Consider the following 24,322-nt stretch of genomic DNA (forward strand, 5'->3'; position numbering starts at 1 on the left):
CGGATAGTTATTTTCGGTGAAAATGTTGACCTCTTGTGTGGAGATACCAGAAGGAGTGTACATATATTTCCCATCTCCGAACTCAATCTAAGTTTGATAATAATATTGCGATGTTTGTGTAGGTGCACATTTTCGTATAACCGCCATATAACGTTACCTAGCGACATCAGTTTTGTGATGATTTTAGTCACATTATCCACGAATTCGTCTAAAAATTGATGTTTGAAGTTCTTAATGGGTTTTCGCTTCAGTAGCAGAACATTGAATATCTAGCTCCATGGTTTCCGATATTTTGATAATCCTTGTCACATTTACCCACGGATTTTTTTTAGATTTATCATTTAAGTTTTTTAAATTTGTACTCCTTTTTGTATGGCCTCCCACTTAACGGACTCACTCACTTTTTTTGAAATTTTTTAACTGCTTTATCCAAACGGTCTTACTGGTATTTATAGTTTTAAGTGGAACACTCCACCAAATGGTGGAGGATATTAAAAGTTCGGCACGCCGAACATAATGTTTTTTTTTACTTGTTTTCATTTGTCTTTATTTTGTTTTCATTTGACTTAGCAAAACCGGGTATTTATATTTGAATACTTCAATCTGCCATAAGCCGTTAGCAGATAATATCTGCAAAAACCCTAATGCCCTTACTTACATAACTTCTGGAATCTTACCTTCAATTGTCTTGTCATGGTGATTCTTTAAAGCAAAATGTGTCACTAACACAATTCCATTCAATGCTTTTATTTGGCGAAAAAGAAAAATATTCTATTGAATGTTTCGAAATGCAAAATTATCCAAGACAAATAAACATTTTTATGCGCAATACATTAGTATATCGGCATAGACACAGCCATTGGTGCAGCATTCATCGGCAACACCACGGCTACGTCCGACAGCGCTTTGCCTACGATTGCGTATTATCACTTTGTGAGTAGTTTGGGTATGGGAACTTATTTCAATGAAGACCTTATCATCTGTTTCATCGGTCGATTTCGGTTCGAGTTTACTTAAAATTTCCTTAATACGATAATACCAGCTGTCGTCAGGCGGTGACGTTTTGGTTGGTCCATATTCCATTTCCACTAAAAGAAAATAACAGATTTTTAATGAAAATAGTAGTAATCGATCATTGTGATTTGAGAAATCATTAATAATTATAGAGAGTAATATAGAGTACGACTTTGACATTGAAATATGTATTTAATAAATATGTTCAGGATAAGATTTAGGGCCCATAGTCGAATTTTATGACAAATAATTTTGTAGAATATTTCGACTTGTCCCCATCATGTTTAAAGGGAGTTTTTAACCATATTTGAAATAACGAACAAAAATAACCCTTTGGTATTGTATAGCTTAACCAAATCTAGCGCTTTTATCTGCAATATTGCCGTAGACACTATATATCTAAAACCAACGGATTCCAAGGAATCCAAATTCAAAAATTTAAATCCAACTTCGAAAATGGAGCTTGCCCCATTCGATTTAAGTTACTTTGCGATGTGAACTTCTAAACCGACTGTATCCATGTGTTATGTCGGACTTCCCCGATTTCTGGAAATGCTAATGAGATTCAAGGCGATTTTCGTTAGAAAAATATTAAATCAATATTCGATTGTAAAAACGAAGGAAGCCAAAAATGTACGTCAACATGTTTCAGGATTTAGACGTCAATGCTTCGGAATTATGTTTTTTCTCATAAATATGCTATAACTTCTCAACTGTTTGAGATATTTTCATATATTTTCTGTGATTGTTGTAGAATTTAGGGCCAATATCCAATATAATAATTTCTTTTAAATTTTGCTATTTAATGAGGTCAATTTTAAAAGTGTTTTTTTTTTTTGAGTACCAGGTTTTCCAGCCAGATGCGTTATTTTGAATTATCCAGCTCAAGAACAACTCAGAATATTGCTGTTTAGCCGAAATTGTTGAGGAAACCCCAGATTTGTCCATTTATCGTCGTTGTTTTGGGCATTGGTTCAAGTTAAGTTAAGACAAGAACTCAAGCCGGCCGATCATCAACAAAACGAAGGTTTCCATAATTGCGTTTTTGAAAGGCATGATATTGATCTGAAATTCTATCGCAAAATAATGAGGCTCATTTGAATTTCTATAGTATCGTTGAAATTCTATATCTTTGCATCAGGGGTTCGGAAAATCCTAGAGTTATTGTTGAGAAGCTTTCCCATCCTTTCTTTCTCCGGGATCAAGAGTTACCTTAACTGGATTGTGTTATCGAGAGATAATTGTAGTATTTTATGGCCGGATTAGATGGTGTTGATCTGGATACGTTAATATTCTGCTTCCTGCCACACAAGCAACAAAACCATTGCACTTTTACCAAATGTCATTGTTGTCGAATGCATATAACGAATTTGAGGGACTTAAACACCAAATCAGATGAAACATATATACGAGCTATAGCTATATCTGAACCGATTTTCTCCGAATTCGAAGTTTTTGCTTCTAGACTGAATTTGGTTGAATGAACCAAAATTCAGGACTTTTGGACTAATATTGGCCATTTGGTGCACAATTAACCCGGTTGGACCTATATCCAAATCTGAACCGATCTTGATACAATTTGTCAGAAGTATATCTGGGCTGTATCAGATAACTGGTATCAAATATCATTGATGTCGAATGTATATTACGAATGTGAGGGACTTAAACACAAAATCAGATGAATCATATATGTGGGAACTATAGCTATAGCTGAACCGATTTTCACCAAATTTAATTTAATTTGGTGCACAATTAATCCGAAAGCGGTTGGGCATATATATGGGAGATTTATCCAAAGCTGAACCGATCCTGACGAAATTTTATACACCTATTTCAGAGCTGTATTTGATATCTAGTAAAAAAGACAATTATTGTTTGGAATGCATATTACGCATGTGTAAATTATATTTAAAGTGCTGGTATCTATTATGAATTCAGTCGTAAATGCTAAAATTCAGCACATTTGGGCTGATATTAGCAATTTAGTACACATTAAACCTGATATCGGAAAAGATATCCTAATCTGAACCGATTTAGATAAAATTTGACAGAGGTATTTTCTAGCAGTATCTGATGTCCGGTACCAAATATCATTCTTCTGGGATGCATATTACTCATGTGAGGTACATAAATCCCCAAATCGGATGAAACATGTATATGGGAGCTATAGCTATATCTAAACCGATTTTCTCCAAATTTGATTATCTTGCTGCTAGACTAAATTCGGTGGGAAGTACCGAATATGGTATGCACACATATATATCGATAAGTTGTTAGAATGTATTACTACATGATGGGAAGATGATTGAATGAAGCCGTATTTTATTAGATTTGTATTCTACTTTATCAATTACATTACATCTATATTATAGAATTCCCAATTCGATTTATTCAAATATTTATCAAAGAATTTGAAAAAACACCATCCTTATTTGTATTCTGTACTTACGACATCTTTTTATGCGATAATTGAAACCGTTTACACAAACCGACGCCAATACATCGGTTAAAGCAGATCCACATATCCTTTGTCCACCGGCCGAACACTTGACGACGAATACCAATAATGCAAAATATAAAATGAATGCCGAACGAGACGTGTTATAGCACTGGGATGATGACATTATCACTGGCTTCAATATGTCAGACGTATGAAGTGCAGGCTGCCTGGTGTCAATTCTATTTATATTCAGTCGACAGGTAGGACCAGTATCATTGGCTTTGATTTCCTAAATCAATTTGTACTGTATGTCCCTGTATGTGTGTGTGTATGGGAGTGTGTGTGTGTCTGTGTATTTTCGTTGGTCACATGTGCCATAAACTGTATAGTGTTTAGTTGGAAGGAATTCCCCATGATATCTCTCTATCTGTTTTCGGTCTGTCTGTCCGTTTGTCTATCTGTCTGTGTGTTTATGACTTGACTATTTTCCATTATTTCAATCCATCTGTCTTTGTGTGTTTTACAATCGGAATTTGTAAAAGGTATTTCCTGTGGAAATCGATACGACCACATAAAGGGATTGCCTGGATGGGATGCAGATTTTCAATACAATTTGCATGTCGTCTGTAAAAGATACACTCAATCTAATATTGATTGCTTGAGTTTTCCCTACCAAACATCAGCAGGCATTGTGGTAGCATGTGTCGTGTGGTAGCTATGTGTGTGTTTGTACGTATGTATGCATGCATGCAGCTACCCGTATAATGAGACTGCTCAAATGGAATATATCCATTATGAGATTGTCTATTTTACATTTTGACTTTTCTGGGGCGTATGTAAATAATATTACAGAATAGGAAGGCGATGGCCATGACAAAAATTCCCATATTTTTATTTTAACTAATTGGATTTTAAGAGATGGCAAAAAGAAATCTTTACTTACACTAATGTATACATACAAATGCAATTACTCTGTGTAGTAAATGCATGGTGGTGAAAGGGACAGGTAATAAGTAATAAGAATACTGATAATAATAATTTGAAGAATTAATAATACAAGAGAATTTACTAACAAATATGACATCGAATTTAATAGATATACAAAGTGTAATTTGGGATATTATTTATGTCAAACATATCGGACATTTTTATAGAATTCCAATGATCCTGGGTTTAGGGAAATGAAATAGATACCTTCCAGGACGATGGCTATGGTGAGATTTCTCATATATATATTTTATACCCTCCGTTATTCATAGTATGGCGAGTATATTAAATTCGTCATTCCGTTTGTAACTCGTCGAAATATTAATTGTAGGCCTAACAAAGTAAATATATTTTTGACTAGGGTAAAATTCCCTGTCCGTCCTTCCGTCTGTTATAATCACGCTAGAGTCAAACCAATTTAAAATAGGAAGCCAAAATTTTGTACAGGTCAGTTTTTTGTCTGCTGACAGATCAACTTCGAAGTTGGACTATGTCGGTCCACTATATCGTATATCCCTCATTTAAGGGATATACGATATAGTGGATATTTGGTATTTTGGTGATTGTAGCCAATTTTTTTAATGAAATTTTCTGAAAATCCACACAAGGAGATCCTTCTGAGTACTTTAACCATTCGAAGAGAATTGTATACTTAGGTCCACGATATCGCATACCCCCCATACAACGGTACCACTGATATTCGGTATTTGATGATTTTAGCGACAGTTTTCACATTTATTCTAATTTCTTATTTGAAGTTCATAAGGGGTATTTCAAACTATGATGGAAAATTGTCTGTGCAGGTCCACGCCTTCGTACAGTCCCCATATAACTATATCTTCCTATATTGCATATTTTATGATTTTTGCAACATTATTAAACGGAATTATATCAAATTTCGTATTTCAGGTTCGTAATAGGCACAACAACTTATGACGGAAAATTGTCTCTGCAGTTCCACTCTTTTTATACCCTACACCACATAGTGGGAAGGATATTATCTATTTGTGCATATGTTTGTAACATGGAGAAGAAACCGAGTTAGACCCCATAGTTACTTTTGAGGATATTCATAGAAACACTTTCTGTGTCGATTTAAGCATGTCAATCCGTCTGTCCGTCTGTCCGTCTGTCAATGTATTCTTGTGAACAAAATGTAGGTCGCATCTATTATCCGATGGAAATTAAATTGTCAGAACAATATTTTTTGTCCCAAGGACGAACCCTATTGAAATTGGTGATAATCGGATCAGATTAGAAATAGCTTCCATATATATCTTTAACCGATTTCGTGTTAATTCTGCGCCAAATGGTCAATATCAGTCCAAATCACCTGAATTTTGGCATATTTGGTGAAAATCGTTTCAGATGTAGTTTTAGCTCCCATATATATGTTTCATCCGATTTGGGGTCCCTTACACTCGTAATATGTATTCGACAACAATGATATTTTGTGCCAGATATCTTATAGAGCTCAGAAATATCTTTGCCAATTTTTTTCGAGATCGGTTAACATTTGGATATAGCTCTCATATATGTCTTTAATCCGATTTCAGGTTTATTGTGCAAATAATGGCTAATATCAGCCCAAATGGAGTGAAATTCGGGACGTAAGTTTCCCTTTAGTGGAACTCGGTTCCGATATATATGTTTTCAATATAATCCTTCTCAAAGGGATATCATGCACCCTATAGTAATGTTATGTGGTATAAAAGATAAAAATATCTTCCATCAAATTTAATTAAAGTCGATTCAGAATTGAAAATGCTTCCCATATATTAGTTTCCTCTGAAACCAATTTTTAACTGCTCTTAAGCCAAATGTTGATAGGTGGTATGGTCTACTTCAAATAAATTCTTTTGTTCCGGGAACTATATTAAATATACATAGTGGTGTAGGGCATCATACAGTGGGACACGCCCGACTTTTGACTTTTCCTTACTGGTTTTTATACTCAATATTTATTTCATGGTGTGAGACTATACATACATCGGCCCGACCGAAATTACGTTTCGTCCTATTGTTAATAGATAAGACCCAAAAAGAGATGACATTTTTCATACGACTACATGTATCCGAAAAGCAAACTTAAAATATTCTACGCATGATAAAGCGAAGTACCGTGTAGGGCCTCAGCTGGTTTACACATTCATGTATTGTTACTAACGGAGTTGAAATATTAGTTTCATAAGTCAGAGGAGCATTGAAATACATGTAAAAAATCAGTAATTTCGGACGAACATTGAACACCTTCCACCATTGGTACGAAAATTAAAAATAAAAAAAAAAAAATCTTTAAAATTTCTGTTAAAATCTAAAAATACCGAATGTAGCCGTTATATTGGGGTCTATACGAAGACGTAGACCTGCATAGGCAATTTTTGTCATAGGCCATTATAATATTCAAATACGAAACTTGAAAAATCCGGTGAATAATGTATCTTAAACCATCAAAATATAACATATAGGGAGATACCGATATATGGGGCTATGTGAAGACCTTGACACGCATAGAAAATTTTCTGTTATAGACTATAGTACCCATAAGAAACTTCAAATAAGAATTTCGATTAATAATGACGCTAAAATCATCAAAATACGGAATATAGGGAAGTACCGACATATGTGGGGGCTATACAAGACCTGGACCCGCATAGACAATTTTCCGTCTCAAACAGTAGTACCCACTAGGAACTTCTAATACGAAATTCGAAACAATGCCGGCGAATAATATCCCTAAAATCATCAAAATACCGACTATGGGGGGGTACCGTTACATGAGGGACATACGATACCGTGGACGTACATAGGCAATACCCTTCCAGGGGCTACACTGTTTAGAAGGAACTCGTTGTGTTTGGCAACAATCATCAACATTTCGAATATCAGGGGTAATGTTATATGGAGGCTATACGATATCGTGGATCGATATAGCCCATCTGCGAACTTGACCTGCCTGCAGACAAAAGACAGATCTGTGCAAAATTTTAGCTTCCTATCTTAATTCGTTTTGAGGGCTTAATCGTCTTAGAATTTTACGCTGATCAAGAATATATATTTACTTTGTTAAGTCAAAAATTATTATTTCGAGGAGTTACAAACGGATTGACGAACTTAATATATGCTCCATACTATGATGGTGAAGGGTATAGATCGTAGTAACTTGCTTTCGTTCAAGCCATCACTTACGGAATCAATTTACATGATTATAATGTTCTCCGATTTCTTTGCATTAATCTCCAATATTATGTAGCATATTTTATCTTTAGTTTATAACTCCTTTTTAAATTTAAGAGTAAATTTTCCGAAAAAGTGAGAATATTTAATTTTTCTTTTTTGAAAATATTAGTAGGATTTGCATCCTAGCATAATTTATGAAATAAATGCAATAACTTTCCATTTCTCTCTAATCGACTGAAGTCTAATGGAGGAAATGTTTTCGTTGACTGCTGCTGCTCGCAAGCGTATAACAGGCCATTATATTACAGAACGCAAAGAGTTCATCCTTTGATGCTTTGGTCTGCTCTTCAAAAGTCAAGTGGAGTTGATGCATGGGCCCTCATATTGCACTTGTAGAGCAAACAATGCAATGGCATAATGTTTCATAAGTTTCATGCAATTTTCTGCTACTGGATGTCTGGCATGCTGGTTGGTTGTTATGTTCTTGTTCCGTCTCCAAGTGGATTTATACTTCCTTGTGAAGATCCATGGACATGGTACTCTGTGCATGTTTGCATATAGTGTAGTACATGCACACAGGAGGGATGCGACGAGTTTGTAGGACTTGTGTTAACAACAATGTAAAGTGGGCTGGTGGCGGTATTGAAAGTATGTAATTTTAACATTTTAATTGATAAACATTGTTTAAGCAAATATTTGACAATTAACTGAAGATACTCTTCGACTAACAAACCATAAGTGGGACCGCTGCAATGATGATGACTCTGTTGAGGCTGATGCCAGCATAACCCATAATAAAGATGTTGATAAACTGGAGAAGATGAAACAAAATCAAAAGATACATGGTGTTTATGGGATTAGTAAGGATGCATATGAAATTTTATGTTTTAAGATGTTGTCAAGAGTAAGGATGTAATTTTATAAACACATACATGTGTATTATGCATTTAACTATTACACGGGTTAGAGGTCCTTACTGCTGAAGTAACATATAATAAATACAAGAAGTGCCAGTTGCAATTTGACAAAATATATGCGTAGAAAGAACAAGAAAACAAGTTTCGGCCTGGCCGAACTTTGAATACCCTCCACCATTTGGAACGAATTTGGAAATTTAAAAAAATAAAATCCTTAAAAAATTCTGTTAAATTTTAAAAATACCGAATATAGCCGTTATATTGGGATCTATACGACGTGGGCCTACCATATTCAAATTCGAAACTTGAAATAAACGGTGAATAATGTAGCTAAAATCATCAAAATATCGTATATAGGGAGGTACCGTTATATCGGAGATGTGCGAAGACATAGCATAGACAATTTTCTGTCACAGGCTATACCATCCATTACTAACGTCAAATACGATATCTCAAACAATTTCGTCAAAATGCCGAATAAAGGGAGGTACTGATATATGGGGCCTATACGAAGACCTGGACCTGCATAGACATTTTTCTGTCACAGACTGTAAATTACGAACTCTAAATACGCAATTTGAAAATTCCGGTGAATAATGTCGCTAATATCATCAAAATACCGAATATAGGGAGGTACCGTTATATGGGGGCTATACGAAGACATGGACCTGCCCAGACAATATACGAAGACGTGAACCTGCACAGACAATTTCCTGTCGTAGGCTGTAGTATTCATTACGAATTTCAAATACCAAATTTGAAACAATTCCGGTGAATAATGTCGCTAAAATCATCCAAATACCGAATATAGGGAGGTACCGTTATATGGGGGCTAACAAAGACATGGACCTGCCCAGACAATTTTCTGTCATAGGCTGTAGTATCCATTACGAATACCAAAGTTGAAACAATTCCGGTGAATAATGTCGCTAAAATCACCAAAATACCGAATATCAGGAGGTACCGTTATATGGGGGCTATATGAAAACGTGGACCTGCATGGCCCATTTACGAACTTAACCTGCCTACTGAAAAAAAAAAAAATAAACACGTGTGCAAAATTTTAGCCTCCTATCTCAATTCGTTCGAAAGATAGCGTGATTACAACAGACAGACAGACGGACATGGCTAAATCGACTTAGAATTTTACGCTGATCAAGAATATATATACTTTGTTGGGTCTGACATGAGTATTTCGAGGAGTTACAAACGGAATGACAAAGTTAATATAACCTCCATAGTATAGTGGAGGGTATAAAAAGTATCAGTCGGTTTTGCCGACAGGTATACACCCTCAGTCCGGCGTTATGATTGTTCGAAATTTTTATGGGGAAAGTTCCGAAGAAGTGGGCCACTATTGTCCATTTTGTATCTCACCGAAGTCTGATATAAATATCGCAATGAGCCAGATTCGGACTATATCGATTTCTTCACTCACTTAATGTGAGATATAATGTGAGAGGTGTCATATGTAGCATACCGAAGCATAACAAGTAAAAAAGCTGTAAGTTCGGCCGGGCCGAACTTTTAATACCCTCCACCATTTGGTACAAATTTGGCAATTTCCAAAAAAAAAACCAGTAAGGACAGCTCAAAACTCGGGCGGGGCCGACTATATGATACCCTACACCACTATGCACATTTAGTAGAGCTCTCGTAAAAAGGTTTATACAGGGCATTTCAGAGCAGATTTTGATAAAATTAAAATCGACTATTTTTGGGCTTTATCTGATATCTGGTACCAAATATCATTCCTGTGAAGAGTATATTACGAATGTAATGGACTTAAAGAGCAAATCGAATGAAACATATATATGGGAGCTAGAGCTATATCTGAACCGATTTTTACTAAAATTTGTGTACTTGCTTATAGGCTGGTTTCGGTCGGATTTGCCAAAATTCATGCCATTTGGGCTGATATTGGCCATCCGATGCACAATTAACACGAAATCGGATGAAGATATATATGGGAGGAATATCCAAATCGGAACAGATTTTAATAAAATTAAAATCAACTATTTTTGTGCTTTATCTGATATCTGGTACCAAATATCATTCCTGTGGAGTGCATATTACGAATGTGAGAGGCTTAAACACCAAATCGGATAAAACATATATATGGGAGCTATAGCTGTTTCTGAACCGATTTTCTCCAAATTAAGGCAAATCTCGGTCACATGTGCCAAAATTCGGGCCATTTGGGCTGATATTGGCCATTTGGTGGTCAATCACCCGAAATCGGATGAAGATATATATGGGAGCTATATCCAAATCTGAACCGATTTCGATAAAATTACAAACAGCTATTTCTGGGCTGTATCTTATATCTGGTACCAAATATCATTCTTGTGGAGTGCATATTACGAATGTGAGAGGCTTAAACACCAAATCGGATAAAACATATATATGGGAGCTATAGCTGTTTCTGAACCGATTTTCTCCAAATTTGTTGTATTTGCTTTAAGGCTAATCTCGGTCACATGTGCCAAAATTCGGGCCATTTGGGCTGATATTGGCCATTTGGTGGTCAATTAACCCGAAATCGGATGAAGATATATATGGGAGCTATATCCAAATCTTAACCGATTTCGATAAAATTTAAAACAGCTATTTCTGTGCTCCATCTAATACCTGGTACCAAATATCACGGTTGTGGAGTGCATAGTAGGAATGTGAGGGACTTAAAGATCAAATCGGATGAAAGATATATATGGGAGCTATAGCTATATCTGAACCGATTTTCTCCAAATTTGATATACTTGCTTCTAGGCCGAACTCGGTTGGGTGTGCCAAAATTCAGGTAATTTGGACTGATAGTGGACATTTGGTGGTCAATTAACCCGAAATCGGATGAAGATATATATGGGAGCTATATCCAAATCTGAACCGATTTCGATAAAATTTAAAACAGCTATTTTTGTGCTCCATCTAATACCTGGTACCAAATATCACGGTTGTGGAGTGCATAGTAGGAATGTGAGGGACTTAAAGATCAAATCGTATGAAAGATATATATGGGAGCTATAGCCATATCTGAACCGATTTTCTCCAAATTTGATATACTTGCTTCTAGGCCGAACTCGGTTGGGTGTGCCAAAATTCAGGTAATTTGGACTGATAGTGGACATTTGGTGGTCAATTAACCCGAAATCGGATGAAGATATATATGGGAGCTATATCCAAATCTGAACCGATTTCGATAAAATTTAAATCAGCTATTTCTGTGCTCCATCTAATACCTGGTACCAAATATCACGGTTGTGGAGTGCATAGTAGGAATGTGAGGGACTTAAAGATCAAATCGGATGAAAGATATATATGGGAGCTATAGCTATATCTGAACCGATTTTCTCCAAATTTGATATACTTGCTTTTAGGCCGAACTCGGTTGGGTGTGCCAAAATTCAGGTAATTTGGACTGATAGTGGACATTTGGTGCACGTTTAACCCGAAATCGGATGAAGATATATATGGGAGCTATATCTAAATTTGATCCGATTCTCACCAATTTCAATAGGGTTCGTCCTTGGGCCAAAAAAATATTGTTTGGAAAATTTCATCTCAATCGGATAATAAATGCGACCTGCATTTTGTTCACAAGAATACATGGACAGACGGACGGACGGACGGACGGACGGACAGACGGACTGACATGCATAAATCGACTCAGAAAGTGATTCTATGAAGGTTCTCAAAAGTAACTATGGGTCTATCTCGTTTCCTTCTCCATGTTACAAACAAATGCACAAAGACATAATACCCTTACCACTATGTGGTGTAGGGTATAAAAACCGTTAAAAATTCTGTTAAAATCTTAAAAATACCGAATGCTTATACGACGACGTGGGCCTGCATAGGCAACTTTTGTCATAAATTATTACAATATTTAAATGCGAAACTTGAAGAAAAATCTGTTTATAATGTAGCTAAAATCGTCAAAATACCGAATATGGGGGGTACCGTTATATGGGGGCTATACGAAGACGTGGACCTGCACAGACAATTTTCTGGCATGGGCTGAAGTATCCATATATATATATATAATGTGAGAGGTGTCATATGTGAGAGGTGTCATATGTGAGAGGTGTCATATGTAGCATACCGAAGCATAACAAGTAAAAAAGATGTAAGTTCGTCCGGGCCGAACTTTTAATACCCTCCACCATTTGGTACAAATTTGGCAATTTCCAAAAAAAAAACCAGTAAGGAAAGCTCAAAAGTCGGGCGGGGCCGACTATATGATACCCTACACCACTATGCATATTAAGTAGAGATCTCGTAAAAGGGTTTATACAGGGCATTTCAGAGCTCTATGAGATATTTGGTACAAAATCAAAATCTATCTAATTCTATCGTGCATTTTACGAACTATAGCTATCTCTGAACCGGGTTTCTCCAAATTTTACGTATTATCTTCTAGACTGGTGATTTGGGCTGATATTGACCATTTAGTGCACATTTAACCCGAAATCGGATGAAGATATATATGAGAGCTATATCCAAATCTGAACCGATTTCGATAAAATTTAAAACAGCTATTCCTGTGCTCCATCTAATACCTGGTACCAAATATCATGGTTGTGGAGTGAATATTACGAATGTATGGGACTAAAACTCTAAATCGGATGAAACATATATATGGTTGCTATATCTATATCTGAACCGATTTTCACTAAATTTGATATACTTGCTTCTAGGCTGAATTTGGTCCGATGTACTAAAATTCAGTCCATTTGGACTTATATCGGCCATTTGGTGCACAAATAACCCGAAATCGGATGAAGATATATATGGGAGCTATATCCAAATCTGAACCGATTTCGATAAAATTACAAACAGCTATTTCTGGGCTGTATCTTATATCTGGTACCAAATATCATTCTTGTGGAGTGCATATTACGAATGTGAGAGGCTTAAACACCAAATCGGATGAAAGATATATATGGGAGCTATAGCTATATCTGAACCGATTTTCTCCAAATTTGATATACTTGCTTCTAGGCCGAACTCGGTTGGGTGTGCCAAAATTCAGGTAATTTGGACTGATAGTGGACATTTGGTGGTCATTTAACCCGAAATCGGATGAATATATATATGGGAGCTATAGCTGTTTCTGAACCGATTTTCTCCAAATTTGTTGTATTTGCTTTAAGGCTAATCTCGGTCACATGTGCCAAAATTCGGGCCATTTGGGCTGATATTGGCCATTTGGTGGTCAATTAACCCGAAATCGGATGAAGATATATATGGGAGCTATATCCAAATCTGAACCGATTTCGATAAAATTTAAAAGAGCTATTTCTGTGCTCCATCTAATACCTGGTACCAAATATCACGGTTGTGGAGTGCATAATAGGAATGTGAGGGACTTAAAGATCAAATCGGATGAAAGATATATATGGGAGCTATAGCTATATCTGAACCGATTTTCTCCAAATTTGATATACTTGCTTCTAGGCCGAACTCGGTTGGGTGTGCCAAAATTCAGGTAATTTGGACTGATAGTGAACATTTGGTGCTCATTTAACCCGAAATCAGATGAAGATATATATGGGAGCTATATCTAAATTTGATCCGATTCTCACCAATTTCAATAGGGTTCGTCCTTGGGCCAAAAAAAGATTGTTTGGAAAATTTCATCTCAATCGGATAATAAATGCGACCTGCATTTGTTCACAAGAATACATGGACAGACGGACGGACGGACGGACGGACAGACGGACGGACATGCATAAATCGACTCAGAAAGTGATTCTATGAAGGTTCTCAAAAGTAACTATGGGTCTATCTCGTTTCCTTCTCCATGTTACAAACAAATGCACAAAGACATAATACCCTTACCACTATGTGGTGTAGGGTATAAAAAAAAACGGTAAAAATTCTGTTAAAATCTTAAAAATACCGAATGCTTATACGACGACGTGGGCCTGCATAGGCAACTTTTTTCATAAATTATTACAATATTTAAATGCGAAACTTGAAGAAAAATCTGTTTATAATGTAGCTAAAATCGTCAAAATACCGAATATGGGGGGTACCGTTATATGGGGGCTATACGAAGACGTGGACCTGCACAGACAATTTTCTGGCATGGGCTGAAGTATCCATTACGAACTTCACATACGAAATTTGAAACAATCCCTGTAAATAATGTCGCTAAAATCATTAAAATACCGAATATCGGGGGGTACCGTTATATGGGGGCTATATGAAGACGTGGACCTACATGGCTCATTCTTGGACTTTGGATGAAGTATCCATTACGAACTTCAAATACCAAATTTGAAACGATTCCGGTAAACAATGTCGCTAAAATCATCAAAATACCGAATATCGGGGGGTACCGTTATATGGGGGCTATATGAAGACGTGGACCTACATGGCTCATTTTTTGATTTAGGATGTAGTATCCATTTCTAACTTCAAATACCAAATTTGAAACGATTTCGGTAAACAATGTCGCTAAAATCATCAAAAAACCGAATATCGGGGGTACCGTTATATGGGGGCTACAGGAAGACGTGGACCTGCACAGATAATTTTCTGTCTTAGGCTGTAGCATCCATTACAAACTTCAAATGCCAAATTTGAAATAATTCCGGTGAATAATGTCGCTAAAATCATCAAAATACCGAATATCGGGAGGTACCGTTATATGGGGGCTATATGATAACTTGGACCTACATGGCCCACTTACGAACTTAACCTGCCTACTGGGAAAAAATACATGTGTGCAAAATTTTAGCCTTCTATCTCAATTTGTTCGAAAGATAGCGTGATTACAACAGACAGACGGACAGACAGACAGACACACAGACAGACGGACATGGCTAAATCGTCTTAGAATTTTACGCTGATCAAGAATATATATACTTTGTTGGGTCTGACATGAATATTTCGAGGAGTTACAAACGGAATGACAAAATTAATATACCCTCCATAGTATGGTGGAGGGTATAAAAATATTGGTATGTGAAAAATTTAAAGAAAATCTTACATTTTTATGCGAATAATCAAAATATTGAACCTTTGTGGGGAAGGTACCGAAAGGAATTGGTCGGTAAAATCCATCAGATCACTGCTTGAAAAAAGATTAAGACATAGAAAGTTTGAAAAGAATCGATGACTTGTATCGCTATGTTATGAATTATGAGAGATATAAATATTGGAAATTGTGACCCCTTTGTGGGGGAGGTACCACAAGGAGTGGGCCGATATATATCTACTTTACACCAGATCTTGTGTTATTATCAGTATTGGAATGCACGAAGTTTAGAAGGAATCCGAAGCTTATTTCGCAATTTAAGAGAGATATAATTATTCAAAATTTTCACCCCTTTTGGGGAGAGATATCAGAATGAATGGACCGATACATTCCATCCTAATTTCTATTTTGTATTTCATGAGAGGCCAGTTGGGTGGTAGGTATCAAAAGGAGTGGTCCGATATATTTCAACTTTACACAAGATCTTATGTTAGTAAAAATACTGAGATGCGCGAAGCTAGAAGACAATCGGACTTATATTTCACATTTTAAAAGAGTTGTAATTATTAACATGTAAAAAAGCTGTAAGTTCGGCCTGGCCGATCTTTGAAAATTATCCACCACATAGAACGAATTTGGCAAACTTTCAAAAAATATAAAAAATCTGACTTCAAAAATACCGAATGTATCCGTTATGTAGGGTCAATACGACGACATGGACCTGCATAGGCAACTTTTGTAATAAACTATTACAATACTCAAATGCGAAACTTAAAAAAATCGGTAATAATGTAGGTAAAATCATCAAAATACCGAATATAGGGATGTACCGTTGCATGGGGGCTATACGAAGGCGTAGAACGGCACTGACAATTTTCAGTCTTAGGCTGTAGGAACTTCAAATATGAAATCCTAAAAAAATTCCGGTGAATATTGTAAGTTTGGCCGGGCCGATCTTTGGAAATCCTCCACCACTTAGAACGAATTTGGCAAATTTTCAAAAAAATAAATTAAAAAATCTGTCCTTAAAAATAGCGAATGTAGCCGTTATTAAGGTTCAATACGACGACGTGGACCTGCATAAGCAACTTTTGTAATAAGCTATTACAATATTCAAATGCGAAACTTAGAAAAATCGGTAATAAAGGGGGGCACCGTTATGTGGGGCCTATACAAAGACGGGGACCTGCACAGACAATTTTCTGTCTTAGGCGGTAGTATCCAATACGAACTTCACATACCAAATTAGAAACAATTCCGCTGAATAATGTCGCTAAAATCATCAAAGTACTGAATATCAGGAGGTACCATTATATGGGGGCTATACCAAAACGTGGACCTACATGGCCCATTTTTATACCCTACACCACATAGTGGTAAGGGTATTATGTCTTTGTGCATTTGTTTGTAACATGGAGAAGGAAACGAGATAGACCCATAGTTACTTTTGAGAACCTTCATAGAATCACTTTCTGAGTCGATTTATGCATGTCAGTCCGTCTGTCCGTCCGTCCGTCCGTCTGTCCATGTATTCTTGTGAACAAAATGCAGGTCGCATTTATTATCCGATTGAGATGAAATTTTCCAAACAATATTTTTTTGGCCCAAGGACGAACCCTATTGAAATTGGTGAGAATCGGATCAAATTTAGATATAGCTCCCATATATATCTTCATCCGATTTCGGATTAAATGTGCACCAAATGTCCACTATCAGTCCAAATTACCTGAATTTTGGCACAACCAACCGAGTTCGGCCTAGAAGCAAGTATATCAAATTTGGAGAAAATCGGTTCAGATATAGCTATAGCTCCCATATATATCTTTCATCCGATTTGATCTTTAAGTCCCTCACATTCCTACTATGCACTCCACAACCGTGATATATGGTACCAGGTATTAGATGGAGCACAGGAATAGCTGTTTTAAATTTGATCGAAATCGGTTCAGATTTGGATATAGCTTCCATATATATCTTCATCCGATTTTGGGTTAATTGGCCACCAAATGGCCAATATCAGCCCAAATGGCCCGAATTTTGGCACATGTGACCGAGATTAGCCTTAAAGCAAATACAACAAATTTGGAGAAAATCGGTTCAGAAACAGCTATAGCTCCCATATATATGTTTTATCCGATTTTGTGTTTAAGCCTCTCACATTCGTAATATGCACTCCACAAGAATGATATTTGGTACCAGATAAAAGATACAGCCCAGAAATAGCTGCTTGTAATTTTATCGAAATCGGTTCAGATTTGGATATAGCTCACATATATATCTTCATCCGATTTCGGGTTAATTGTGCACCAAATGGCCGATATAAGTCCAAATGGACTGAATTTTAGTACATCGGACCAAATTCAGCCTAGAAGCAAGTATATCAAATTTAGTGAAAACCGGTTCAGATATAGATATAGCAACCATATATATGTTTCATCCGATTTAGTGTTTTAGTCCCTTACATTCGTAATATTCACTCCACAACCGTGATATTTGGTACCAGGTATTAGATGGAGCACAGGAATAGCAGTTTTAAATTTTACCGAAATCGGCTCAGATTTGGATATAGCTCCCATATATATCTTCATCCGATTTCGGGTGATTGACTACCAAATGGCCGTAATAGCATCAATTTTGGCAAATCCGACCGAAACCAGCTTAGAAGCAAGTACACCAATTTTAGTAAAAATCGGTTCAGATATAGCTATAGCTCCCATATATATCTTCATCTGATTTCATATTAATTGTGCATCAAATGGCCAATATCAGCCCAAATGGCAGCCCAATGGCAAGACCGAATTCAGTCTAGAAGCTAATACGTCAAATTTGGAGAAACTCGGTTCAGAGATAGCTATAGTTCGTAAAATGCACGATAGAATTAGATAGATTTTGATTTTGTACCAAATATCTCATAGAGCTCTGAAATGCCCTGTATAAACCTTTTTACGAGAGCTCTACTAAATATGCATAGTGGTGTAGGGTATCATATAGTCGGCCCCGCCCGACTTTTGAGCTTTCCTTACTGGTTAATACCAAAAGTCCTGCAGACATAATATACATTTGAGTAAAATATTATCAAACTACTTCAATTCGTTCGGAAGCTAGAATGATTTCCACAGACAGACAGACCGACGGACATCGCTAAATCGACATAGAATTTTATACTTATCAAGAAATTTTTTTTAATTTTATTGAATGAAAACAAAAAATGTCGGAAATAGCACCAAATATTAGAATAAGTTTAGATTTGTTAGAATTGGTGACCTTTGGCACGAATTATGGACTTCAAACTGCCAATGAAACCGTCACAAGCTGCCCGAATGTGGCTCCACAGTATTTTGGCCCATTCCCGGCGATGCGCTTGCTTGAGGTACTCCAGACACAATAGTCCAAAGAATTGGTATCCGGAGATTTTGGTTGCCATTGTGCGTCGGAAATGAAGCGAGGAACCTCATTTTGTAACCATTCCTAGGTGGCGCGTGCTGAGTCCTTTTGGAATGTGCTAGGTCTGCGGCCAAAATTTATTGCGTGCCCAAGGCTTTAATACACCCTCCAGAATATTTTCGTGATAATATTCGGCATTTTTTCTGATGCCACGGTCGAATTATACGAGTGGAGAGCGACCATCGGCTGTTATGGCGGCCCACACCATCACCATGGCCGGCGCTTGAGTTCTGGTGGCCAACCGAAGGTGCACATTTTCAGCTGACCTCTTTGGCAAGTATTCACGATCGTTTTGTTTGTTTACAAACTGCTAGACAACGAGTATTTTCTAATCGAAGAAAACCAAATTCGGCAGTTCACCACTTTCGGCCAAGCGAAGCAACTCTTTACCTCATCTGAGTCTATTGTCTTTCTGTTGCGGTGTGAGTTCTTGCACATTTTAGAATTTCAAAGGCTTTACCCCGAGCTCAGGGGCCATTTTGTTGGTCACTGCCACTCGGGTTTCGATCAAGTCGCTTCTTTTTATTTTCGGACCATATCTGCTGATGTTGCTGTTTACTTCCGTCCACTTCCTTGACGTCGGGCTACGCTACCAGTATCACGGTAACGAGCGTTACCTTACATTTAAATGCTGGAGTGCTCTAACGATAGCCAATTGTGGTTTCCAGCCAAATATAAAGAAATTACAGTATCACGCTTGAATTACATCACGAATAACTTTTTTCTGGAAAATGCTCAACAAAATGCTTTTGGAGGCTTGTAAGCTATATTATGAGCTATCCCAATATAATGAGCTGTCACTTATTTTGCAATTTTGAGAGATATTAATTTTCAATATTTTGACCCTTTGTGTGGGAAGTACCAGAAGGAGTGGTCCGATATATTCCGACTTCACTTCAGACCTTGTGGTGGTAAAAATACTGAGATGGTCGAAATTCGAAGACTTTCAAACATTATTTCAAATGTTATATGAGTTATAGTTATTCAAAATTTTGACCCTTTGTTGGGGAGGTGTGACAATATCACTGTTTCGCACCTGACCTAGTAGTGATACGGCTATCCAGTTTTGCGAAGTGTGAATTGAATGATCCTTTCTGGTTATATTTGGTAAATTATTTTCTATGTAAATGTTTACCTTTTGTATTGGGGTACCAGAAAGTGTGGACCGATATTGCCCAATTCCGAACTCGATATGCCAAGTTTGGGCCAAATCAGATACTTCCTTGGAGAGTTATCGTGGAGGTCGACTCCAAATTTCTTGAAACAGATTTGGTCCAAAGAGACCTAGGGTCTAGGGTTATATCGATTCGGCACGTTTGGCCGTATCAAATGATATATAACTTCTGTAGCTATATGGGTTAAGGTATAAAAATTAATAGTTTGTTCCAGTTTATGCTGTGAATCGTAATATTACTGTGAATGGTGAGATGATATCCGACTTTACTTGCATGACATGTAGTAATAAAGGATTTATTGAGAGCGAGTTCGGTGAACATTTTATTTCACATTCGAGATGAGTTAATTGGCCAGTAGATAGTGTTATTTAACACCTGTAGACAATCTTTTGGTGGGGTTTTACTAAAACCGATGTCTATTTAGACGAGCCCGTTTCTATTGATGCATTTGAAGACAATATTGAAGCATTCATACGTGAGATACTTGCCGAAATGTGGGGTAGAGTATGCCAAAATTGGACTAAGCGAATGCACCAGTAAATGCGGCGCTGTCCCGATTAACCTTTGCATAAAATAATCTTCAAACAATAAATTATATGCAACGGACTACCAATTCAAATAAAAATTTCAAGCTCTTAAAAAATCAGCCTTTAATAAATACCAGTATTGCAGATGTTTCAAAGAATATACACAGTAATTTTCTCAAAATTACATATGTCTTCAAAATTTATTATGAACAGACCATTTACACTAATTTTAATATGCATTCATATACATGGTTTTTGTGGAACATTCATACCTCAGTTTCCAACCCGAAATGGAATGAAATATATTTTTTTCTAATATGTCATTATTTGTTCTTTAGTTGTCACAGAGAAAAAATGAGTTGTAAATATGCACATATTCCCATAATTTTTTTTTTTTGATTATTTTTCAACCCAAAACGTTTTAACCATATATTTGAGTGATAACAGAAATGGCATTACATTCCAACAGAAATGGCATTACATTCCAAATTGTTGCTAACGATATGAAAAACCGCTAAAAACAGTAAAATGTAATCCGCATTTATTTCGTAAGTAACAGGGCGTTAAAAGGGGTTACTGGCAGATTCTTCGAAAACATTATGCTCGCTAAGTGCATAATAAATCGAGGCAACGAATTGGGATAAAAAACAAGTAAAAAAATATTAAGTTCGGCCGGGCCAAACTTTTAATACCCTCCACCTTAGGGTAAAAGAAACATTAGAAGAGATGTGGCAAAAACCATTAAAATGCCGATTATGGGGAGGTACCGTTATATGGGGGCTATACCAAAACGTGGACCTATAATTACAATGTTTCGCCACCGGAGCTGGAACCCATTATGACCCACAAATACCAATTTTTAGACAAATCAGTGAAAAAATGTGGCAAAAACCATCAAAATACCGAATATCGGGAGGTACCGTTATATGGGGGCTATATCAAATCATGGACCCATGCATGCAATGTTTCGCCACCGAAGCTGGAACCAATTTTCGAACAAATCCCTGAAAAAATGTGGCAAAAATCATCAAATCACCGAATATCGGGAGGTACCGTTATATGGGGGCTATACCAAAACGTGGACCTATAATTACAATGTTTCGCCACCGGAGCTGGAACCCATTATGACCAACAAATACCTATTTTCAGACAAATCCGTGAAAAAATGTGGTAAAAAACTAAAATACTAAATATCGGGAGGTACCTTTATATGTGGGCTATACCACAACGTGGACCTATACATGCAGTGCTTTGCCACACGCTCAGGGACCCGCTATGACCTACAAATACCAATTTTAAGACAAATCCGTGAAAAAATGTGGCATAAATCATCAAAATACCGAATATCGGGAGGTACCGTTATATGGGGACTATACCAAATTATGGACCCATATATGCAATGTTCCGCCACCGGAGCTGGAAACCATTATGACCCACAAATACCAATGTTTAGACAAATCGGTGAAAAAATGTGGTAAAAAAAACTAAAATACTAAATATCGGGAGGTACCTTTATATGGGGGCTATACCACAACGTGGACCTATACATGCAATGTTTTGCCACACGCTCAGGGACCCGCTATGACCTACAAATACCAATTTTAAGAAAAATCCGTGAAAAAATGTGGCATAAATCATCAAAATACCGAATATCGGGAGGTACCGTTATATGGAGACTATACCAGAACGTGGACCGATATATCTCATTTTCAATACCAACCATCCTAGACACAATGCAAATAGCTCTGCTAAATTTTGGAGCTCTACGTCAAATAATGTGGGCTGTATCGTGATTTCAACAGACAGACAGACAGACAGACGGACAGACGGACATCGATAAATCGACTTAGAATTTTATGCTGATTATGAATATATATACTTTATGGGGTCTAAAACGAATATTTAGGGATGTTACAAACGGAATGACAAAGTTAATATACCCTCCTTTCCAAGGTGGAGGGTATAAAAATATAAACTCTCACTCTTTCTCAGAATGTCGCCATGTCTTCTGATGAAAACAGATTTCAATGTGTACAGACTAAAAGCAAAGGAAACTTTTGAAAAATGTTGGGGTGTTGGGGCAGTGTACGGCAAATAAGAAGTGGATGTTTTTTTACAAAGTAAATATGTATGTATTTTTTCACATTTCAGATGAATAAGAAATAATAATATTCAGCTAAAAGTGTATCCTAGATCATGTCTATTACCAGAAATATGGTAATTATGTGGATCCCTTATATTGTAATGAAAATCTTATTTCAGAATTATTATTTAAAATATACAAATTATAAATTAAATATGGATATTGACAACTTAAATGATTTTATTAGGTTTCGTGGATAAAAGTAACTACATCGAAAACTTAATGAATGCATATACAGCAAATAAGTGCAAATATTAAATGACCTGGCCCGATAATGTGATAACCTATACTAAATCTAGCTTAGAAATAATTTCGAATTGAATAAACGAACCCCGCAAGATATTTTGATGCTTAATTCAACAAGTTATAATATCATTCAAAATATCAAAGTTTGTTCTCTAATTTTCAATTGTAAGATTTCTAAACAATGTGTTTATTTTCAATTTAAAGGTCGGATGTTGTCGTCTATTCGAACGATCCTTTGTAATCTATTTCATCCTTAGAACCATGTCATATAGTCATGCAAAAATATAATTCTGTTTTTTTTTTCTCTTGGCCTCAGTGGTAAATGGAATTCAGACCAACACAGGGTGAGATAAAAAAACTGCAACAAAGTCAAACGGCACAATTTTTACATATTTTTTAATATTTAATTTTAAAGAACAAAATGTCGGAAATAGCTTCAAATTTTAGAATAAGTTTAGATTTGTTTGATGTTGGAGTCCTGTTGGAGTGTCCAAGGTCTGCGGCCGAAATGTTTGCGTGTCCAAAGCTTTAATTCACCCTCCATAACATTTTAGCGATAATATTCGGCATTTATTCTGATGCCACGGTCGATTAATACGAGCGGAGAGCGACCATCGGCTGTTATGGCTGCCCACACCATTACCATGGCCGATGTTTGAGTTCTGGTGGCTCTTTAGCTCTTTTGAGTCTATTTTCTTTCTGTTGCGGTGTAAGTTATTGCACTTTTTGAAATTTCAATGGCTTTACCACGAGCTCATTTTTCAATATTTGCCGAATGGAATATTGCGATATGTTCAGCTCACGAGCCATTTTCGGCCACAGCGACGCGGATTTCGATCAAGTCGCTTCTTTACTTTTCGAACCATTTCTGCTAATGTTATTGTTTTCTTCCATCCACTTGCTTGACGTAGGACCACGTTACCTACCAGTATTACGGTAACAAGCAATAGACACAAAAGATTTATTCACATTTAAATGCTGGATATCAGGTTTATTATGCACCAAATTGCTAATACCAGCCCAAATTTTGGCAATTTCTATTGAATTCATCCAATAACCCAGTACTTCAAATTTGGTGTAAATCGGTTCAGATATAGCTATAGCTCCCATATATATTTTTTATCCGATTTGTTGTTAGAAGCCCCTCACAAACGTAATATGCATTCCACAACAATGATATTTGGTACCAGATATCTTATAGGGCTTCAAAATATCTCTACCAAATTTTATCAAGATCGGTTCAGATTTGGATATAGGTCCCATA

General features: G+C 36.5%; 2 protein-coding genes across 2 annotated transcripts in view; one reads left to right on the forward strand and one right to left on the reverse strand.

Annotated features, from left to right (window-relative positions):
• LOC101898725 (uncharacterized) overlaps nt 1-24,322 on the forward strand; it is a 296,976-nt gene that overhangs the window by 12,268 nt on the left and 260,386 nt on the right. The gene's annotated exons all lie outside the window — the stretch shown is intronic.
• On the reverse strand, nt 763-3,697 carry LOC131805922 (probable insulin-like peptide 4). The gene is made up of 2 exons (XM_059129707.1): nt 3,464-3,697; nt 763-1,088 (listed from the first exon to the last, which is right to left on the reverse strand). Exons 1-2 carry the CDS (start codon nt 3,636-3,638, stop codon nt 820-822), a joined length of 444 nt encoding a protein of 147 aa, XP_058985690.1. The 5' UTR covers nt 3,639-3,697; the 3' UTR covers nt 763-819.

This window comes from Musca domestica, unplaced genomic scaffold, assembly GCF_030504385.1.
Source record: "Musca domestica strain aabys unplaced genomic scaffold, Musca_domestica.polishedcontigs.V.1.1 66, whole genome shotgun sequence".
Taxonomy (NCBI): domain Eukaryota; kingdom Metazoa; phylum Arthropoda; class Insecta; order Diptera; family Muscidae; genus Musca; species Musca domestica.

What these genes read in the sequence shown, in the direction of transcription:
- LOC131805922 (XM_059129707.1), bottom strand. Translation starts at nt 3,638, where the DNA reads ATGTCATCATCCCAGTGCTATAACACGTCTCGTTCGGCATTCATTTTA. An exon ending in TTATCGCATAAAAAGATGTC is followed by an intron (nt 1,089 to 3,463) that starts GTAAGTACAGAA and finishes ATTTTCTTTTAG; the next exon opens with TGGAAATGGAATATGGACCA.